An 8,275-nucleotide genomic window follows, 5' to 3' on the forward strand; every position below is an offset into this window, starting at 1 on the left:
TCTACTTATTTCTGTGATCACTTCTAGACTAATATCTGTTAATATTTTTATTTGCCCAGGCGATACTGATAAATTATATTTCTGCTTTAATAATAAAGTTGTATCTGCCTATCTATTACGCATTTTGAATAAATATTTATCGCGGTTTTTGCAATTTTTAGACATTATTAGTTTTACTATGTTAACTAAATTACTAAAATATATTATAATATATAAATATATATATATATATATATATATATATATATATAAAGCGAAAGTTTTTTCTTCAGATGGTGAAATAATATGGTAAAATTGTTTCTTGGGCATCCATCCAGCAATTAAAAACAGTTTTATTGAAAGAAAATGTTTTTATTCAGAGAACATACGTTTCGGGTCTTGATTTGACCCATCTTCGGTGCTATAATTAAATATTTCAGGATTACATTTGAAGACAATATAAAAAATACATAATTACAGACAAAAATAAATAAAAACATGTAAAAAACATAAATCTAACCAATTTAATAAATTATTTTTAAAACATATATATATATTGTGAAAGAATATATGAAAAGTATATATGAAAAACAACCATAAAATAAACAAATGTAAAGAAACTCACCATACAAATAAATTAAAAAAAAAAAAAACACACGAAATTGCGCAAAAAAATAAATATTTTTTTTTTTTTTTTTTTTTTTATTACAATTTATTTTTGTTAATCAAGACTTTAATGTCTTATTTACAAAATTGATATGAGCAAAAAAAAATACAAAAACAACAAAAAATGCAATACATTGAATATAAAATGAAAAAAGTTAAAATAAAAATTAAATTAAAACAGTAATACAAAAATAATAACATAAATGAACGATGACGTGATGATGTATGCCGCGTACTACGTCAGGACGCGTGCAGACATTGGGCTAGGTGTTTGGTAGATCGGAAGGCCATTTCTTGCTCAATCTTCTTATCGGTCTCTGAATCGCTTGAATTGTAGGATTTGTATGCTGGATTAATTTGTTGTTGAAAGATGAACTTCTAATCTTGATCATTTCGTTGACTGTTGAGATTTTCAAATCCTTATGTAGGCAAAAATTCGAAATATACCAAGGCGCATTAGTAAGGATACGCAGAATTTTATTCTGGCACCTTTGAATGATGTTTATGTTAGATTTGCATGAGCAACCCCATAGTTCGATTCCATAAGTCCAAATGGGCACTATGATAGTTTTATACAAAAGTACCTTGTTATCGAGAGAGATTTCAGATTTCCTCCCAAAAAGCCAGTAAAAATCTTTTATTTTCAGTTGGATTTGTTTCTTTTTATATTCAATGTGCGTTCTCCATGTCAATTTCGAATCAATGTGCATGCCTAAATATTTAACAGAATTGCATAGTGGAATTATTGAATTGTTCATGATGATAGGTGGACTGTTGTGATGTTTTAGAGAAACAATTATGTGCTGAGATTTTTCGATATTGATTTTGATATTCCAATCTAAAAACCATTTTTCGAGACTAGATAAATAATTTTGTAACTGACAAGTTGCTGTTCTAATATCGGAATTGCATGAAATAATTGCTATGTCATCGGCGTAAGTGTATATGGTTAGAAGATCATCTGTGGGCATATCGTTTGTGAAAAGAAGATAAAGTACAGGGCTTAGCACACTGCCCTGTGGTACCCCGCATTCTATATTTCTGATGCTCGAAGTCACATCTTTAATTTTGATTCTAAATTTTCTATTAAGCAAATATGAGCTTAAGATATTGAAGTAGTTTGGAAAAGTTGTTTTGATTTTATATAGGAGTCCTGAGTGCCAAACCTTATCAAAAGCCTGACTGACATCTAAGAATACGGCTACGCTGTGTTCCTTTCTATTCATGGCTTCAAGAATACGAGACACCGTTCTGTTGCATTGTTGAATTGTAGAGTGATTTTTTCTGAAGCCAAACTGATGATGAGGAATCCAACTATCATTCGGATGATCTTCTGACAATCTCTGCAACAAAAGCCTCTCTAAAATTTTCGATAATATCGATAAAAGACTGATAGGACGGTATGAACTAGCAGTGTGATGGTTTTTGTTTGGTTTAGCGATCATAATAATTTCTGCAGTCTTCCACGCTGTGGGCCAATAATTGTATTGAAGTATGGCGTTGAAAATATTCGTTATATATAAAATACCTTTTGTAGGCAATTCTTTTAACATCTTTGGAGTAATTTTATCCATACCCGGCGAAGATCTATTTTTTATCCTTTTTATTTCACATAAGACATCATTTGGTGAAAAATGTCCTAACGGTGTAGAATGTATGGGTTGATTTACGAAATTATTAATTAAATTATTCTGGGATATATTTCGAGCGCTAAAAATACTACTTAGATGATCAGCAAATGCCTCCGCTTTTTCTTCGTTGCTTTTTGCCCAAATGAATCCGTTTTGGTTGGTTATTTTCAGAGGAGGGTTTTGTTGTAGGGGTTTACTTTTGTTTCTGATTGGTTTCCATATGGAATTATCGTACCTATTTAGCTGCAATATATACGACCTGAATGTACAATTCTTCCATTCTTTCATTTTTTTCTTCAGCGTGTTATTGAGATGATTAAGCGATGTCTTATCCGTTGGTAGATGAGAATGTTGCCAGGTACGTCTTGCTCTTCGTTTCTGTGCAATTAGCTTCTTAATCTCTTGCGGAATTATTAGATTATCATTTCTTGGAATAATGTTCGGGGTGATCTGCTTGGTTGTTTCACGTATAATCTCAGAAAAATAATCTATATTATTTTCTATATCAATAACGCTTGTAGGCCTAGATTTTGGAAATAATTTTGAATCAAGTATGGATTTGAATTGAATCCAGTTAGAAAGATTGTTGTGTAGAATATGATTGTTGATAACTGGAGTAGGAAATGTGCTAAACGTCACAAGTATTGGAGAATGATCTGAAAAGAGATCGTAACTAGATTCAATATTGAGATTTGAAAGATCAATACCTTTCACAATAAAAAAATCTAAAAGGTCTGGAACTTTAGTAGGGTCAGAAGGCCAATAAGTTGGACTGCAAGTTGAAATAAAGGAGAGGTTATTTTGCCCTATGGCTGCATGAAGAATCTTTCCTTTGGCTGTAGTCAGTCTAGAACCCCAGGCAATATGTTTACAATTAAAGTCACCACCAATGATAAATTTATTACCTAATTGAGAGAAAAATGAAGAAAACTGAGCACAAGAAATTTTGAATCTTGGTGGACAATAAACAGCAGAAACACAAAAATTATATAAATTTGTTTCAACAGAAATTTGAGTTGCTTGTAGAAAATCATCAGAAATATTTGGTAGAACAAAATGCTTTATATTATTTTTGATTAATATAGCCGAACCGCCGCGAGCCCTGCCACTTGGGTGATTTGAATTATAAGTAGTGTAGTTATAAATTTTAAAGTAGTTTTTTTCAGTGAAGTGAGTTTCGGAGATTAATAAGATATCTATTAAGTTTAACTTTAAAAAACATTCTACTTCATTTTTGTGAGGTATTAAACCGTTGGCATTCCATTCAGCAATTTTAATTATTTTTGCCATTGCTTTTGTTGTTGACTAACGTGGATAACATATTTATTATTATGGTGTTCTGTTGCAAAAGCTGATTGAAGATATTTTTAAATTCTAAAATAAGTGTTGCTAGAGAATCAGAATCGGGATTTGAAGGTGAATGATTAGAAGCAGAGTAATTGTTTTTTGCAATGTCTGCATAGGATGAATTTTGAATTGTTGGATTTAAGACCGGAGAAATGTTGTTTATTTTATTATTAGAATTAGAATTATTATAATTTTTAAAATTTTGGTTATTTGGATTTGGATTTATGACTGATTGATTTACTGGAGTTTTGTTTCTTTGTTCTTTAATTTTTTGGAAGTATGAGCAACCGCGATAATTAGCTGGATGAGCACCGTCGCAAAAATAACAACATGCCGGAGCATTCGGATCTTTGGTACAAGCATTAGTATTATGATTGTCACCGCATTTTAGGCAAGCAAATGGTCTATTGCAGTATTTTTTGGTGTGATTATAGAGTTGACAGCGAGTGCATTGTATAATGTTGTTGGACTTTCTCGGTGGTTCGACGCGTATTATGCAGTTGAATAATTTATAAATGTTATAAATATTTTTGTTATTTCTATTTGGTTCCAGATCAACAAAAAACATATTAAGAGGTTCTTTTGTTATTCTATGTCTAATATTTAGGATATTACGTACTACATGACCCTGTTTTAATAGTTCTAATTTAATTGCATCTGTGCTTGTTGAAAAGTGTACATTTCTAAGAACAACCCTATAAGCCTTCTCTTCTTTTAATTGATATGTATGATATACGGCATTAGTTTCTTTTAGATGTCTGGATAAAGTTCGAAAATGGTCGACAGAATTACATAGAATTTTAAATGTATTGTTAGCTAAACTTCTCAGGAAATATTGATCGTGCGGAATTATTTCATTTAATTGATTAGACATATCATTAATATCGTCAACTCCGTAAATAAATATTGGAGGGGGCTTACTGACTGGAGCCGGTTTAACTGAGTTGTCATCATTAGCTGTTTCTATTGTTGAAAGGGCCGAAAATCTGTTTTGAATTTTGACATCTATTCCTAATGGTTCAAATGAAGTTTTTCTTTTTTTGAAATTGACTACTTGCCATGAATTAGGAGGTTTCTTGACATCAGAATGTGGTTGAGTGAGGCTTGTAGATGCACTATTACTAGATGATATTACTTCCTGTCTTGAGTCAGAAACTGATGAAGTTGAACGCAGCGAGACCTTTTCCGATGTAAACATATTGGTCCGACCTTCTTCGCGAGGTATCTTGCTGTATTTGCTGGATCCAATAACGGTCTTTCGAAGTTTTGGGATTTCTGATGGTTTACTGTCCGATTCCATATTCGCTACTATATCTTGATTGAAATGTAAGACATTTTCTTGATTCCACAAACGCACATTAGAGTCTCGATTATGTATGGTTTTTTGTAAGCAATTATTTAATTATCTGTACACTTTTGTAAGCTTTTCATGCAATTTTAATAAACCGTAAAATTCAATCTGACATGCACTTGTTTTTTTTAAAAAAAAAAAAAAAAAAAAAAAAATGAAACAAAAAATTGATAGAACGTCGAGTTTTGATAAATTTTAGAAAAATTTAAAATTAAAATAAATAATATATTTTGTTATAAAAAAGTTTATTCCAAACGAACATGTTGTCAGCTTGGAGTGTGTATTACGTGTGTGTACGAGAGTAAAATGTGTGCGTACGTGTTTGCGGAAAATAGTGGAAACTGTATCGTCATTGGATGAGAGAACGGGATAGAGAGAATTTTAGTGGTTTCATATTACGAAGATTTTCTCAACGATCATGCGCAGTAGGAACATAAAAAAAATATGGCATGTAGAAACAATCCATAATCAACGGTTAAACATAATATGTGGATAAAAATGAAAATATAGAAATATAATAAAACTATGATGAATATGTGATGAAGAGAAATTTATTAAGCAAAAGTATAAATATTAACTATAAAACGATATTAGTTATGGAGCAAGTTATTATATAAAAAATTATAACATAAAATATATATATATGTATATATACGCAAAACAACAATTACATATATGTATACACATACACATACATATATATATACAAACACATGCACACATACATATACACATAAATGTAAACACACACATATATATATACACATCAAGTGACAAGATGGCGCCTAGTAAACTCGTGTGTGATTTATGCTCTGAGCAAATTAATGACAATATTTCTAATATACAGTGTGTGAGTTGTGAAAGGTGGTTCCACGCTAAGTGTTTAAAAATTAAATCTAAAGACATAAAAAAAATTGTGACGGATAACAGAATAAACGGCAACGAATGGAAATACAATCTTTGCAAAAGTGAGGTTAGGGCCACGACGTCAGACGACAGAGATGACTCTAGCATTAGTGAAATGGAAAAGTTATTTCGTAAGTACTTTATTCCGTTCAAAAGTGAGGTTGAAAGCAATCTTACCGCCATTAGAACGGAACTTCTGAAAATTTCGGAACAAAATGATTTAGTTAATAATATATGTAAGCAACTGAAAACACAAGTGACATCTGTTGAGGAGAAAGTTAAAACGCTTGAAGAACAGTTTGTAAGTGCAGATGATATGTACGCCGAATTTAACGATCATAAGAGACGCGAAAAAAATGTAATAGTGTTCAACGTAATAGAGTCAAATGAAACTAATGGACAGGACAGATTACAAGACGACTTGACAAGTATTACTAAGCTTTTGCCACAAGACACACAAATTGCAACAAAAGACATCAAAGTTCGTCGTCTTGGAAAACCAACCACAGGTAAAATCAGGCCATTATTAATTGAAACCCCATCCGAAACAACCGCCCGAATCTGAATAAAAACTAAACATACAAATGGGATTTCTATGAAACATGACATGACGCCCAGACAATTAAGTCATCTGAAAATGCTGCGAAACGAACTAAACTCAGATATGGAAAACGCAGACAAAACGATCAAATATATAAATGGTGTCCCTAAAATAGTGAAGCTACACTCCTTCCGCGGGTCATCGCAGGAAAGAACATCTTGAACGCGGCTTATCAATCTACTATCAAAACACTAGGGGTCTTAGAACAAAACTGAACACGTTTCGAGCGTCATCTTCTGTGAGTGTGAGTGATGTAATTTGTGTTACAGAGTCATGGCTAAAGTCTGATATTGCTGATGGCGAGGTAATCGACAACACATATGCGATTTTTAGGTGCGATAGAGATCAAATCAGTGATAAAAATGAAAGGTGGTAGTGTATTCGTGGCAGTGAAGCGGAGTCTTTCAACGGAGTTGCTTGCACTTCCCAATAATAATATGAAAAATTAAAATTAAAACTGCGCCACACGACCTAATTATCTGCTGTGTTTACCTACCTTCTAAATCAACTGTAGAAATTTATAAAGAGCATATATCTGCAATAAGATCAGTATCCAAAAAATATTCAAAAGCAAGTATATTAATCGCAGGCGATTATAATTTACTCAGCAGCCTACCGCAAGAACATTCTTCGTGCTTGGTTTATGAAGAGTTGTCACTACTAAACTATCGGCAATTTAACAACATTCAAAATCATAGTGGAAAAACGCTTGACTTGTGCTTCAGTAATATACACGCAACTGTAGAGCGTTCTCATGCTTTAACTCATGAGGACGCTCATCACCCAGCCTTGTCCATAAATATCAACACCAAAAATCTATAAAACTATAAATTGTGATGATGATAGATTATCGTTACAACAAGACATTGCGCAATTGAACAACTGGTGTATAAGTAATAAACTCAAGTTAAATGCTAAAAAATGCGCAGTAATGATACTATCTCGATCCCATAATTCAATTCAACAAGATCACCATTTAGAAAACCAAAAAATAAATTCAGTGACTTCTATAAAAGATCTTGGAGTTATTTTTGACACTAAATTAAACTTCTCACAGAATATTAACAAAATTTCTCTTCAAGCCCTAAGAACACTTAGCTTCATCATCAGGAGTGGTCGAGATTTCCACAGCATAGACACACTATGCATTCTGTACTCCACACTCGTCAGGCCTTTTCTAGAATATAACTCCATAGTTTGGGCACCTCACACTGAATTATCAAGCAACAAACTTAACAAAGGAAATTTGAAAAATACCTTAAGCACTTTGCGCAATCAAAAAGAATAAGTGCACATGAAAGCGAAATTTTTTTACTGAAATGCGAGGATATTAACCTAAGCAAACGACAACAAATTACTGATCTTATTTTTTTTCATAAGACAGTAAATGGCTCAATTGATTCTCCTGAGATTCTAGCAAAAATTAATTTGATATGCTCGAGACAAGGATTAAGAACAAACCGTATTGTGCAGACTTCAAAAACGACGAAAAACTATATATTGAACGGTCCAATGAACAGAGTAGCAATGGTGGTCAATGAACAGTGCTCAAAACTAAACTTTTTTGATTCATCACATAATACATTTATCAACATTGTCAAAAGAAATAATACTTATTAGAATTTGTTAGCATTAGTAGTGTGTTTGAGTCTACATATAAGTGCATGTGCGGACGTATGTATGTACGAGTGTATGTATAGGTGCCCGTATGTGTGTTTGTATGTGTTACATTACTATATAATTAACTGTATATAGCTGATTGGCGTATAATAAATAAATAAATAAATAAATATA

At 32.0% G+C, this 8,275-nt stretch overlaps 1 protein-coding gene across 1 annotated transcript; it reads left to right on the top strand.

Moving 5' to 3' along the window:
* Positions 1-7,412: 7,412 nt before the first annotated feature.
* Positions 7,413-7,769, top strand: LOC113384936. Its single transcript, XM_026622748.1, has one exon. The coding sequence runs from the start codon at positions 7,413-7,415 to the stop codon at positions 7,767-7,769; it is 357 nt and encodes a 118-aa protein (XP_026478533.1).
* Positions 7,770-8,275: the final 506 nt, after the last annotated feature.

The sequence above is a fragment of the Ctenocephalides felis genome, unplaced genomic scaffold, assembly GCF_003426905.1.
Source record: "Ctenocephalides felis isolate EL2017-DRISC unplaced genomic scaffold, ASM342690v1 CF-g0.4_SCAFFOLD_00207, whole genome shotgun sequence".
In the NCBI taxonomy this organism is placed as follows: Eukaryota; Metazoa; Arthropoda; class Insecta; order Siphonaptera; family Pulicidae; genus Ctenocephalides; species Ctenocephalides felis.

Coding starts and splice junctions, on each gene's coding strand:
- LOC113384936 (XM_026622748.1), top strand. CDS start 7,413: ATGATACTATCTCGATCCCATAATTCAATTCAACAAGATCACCATTTA.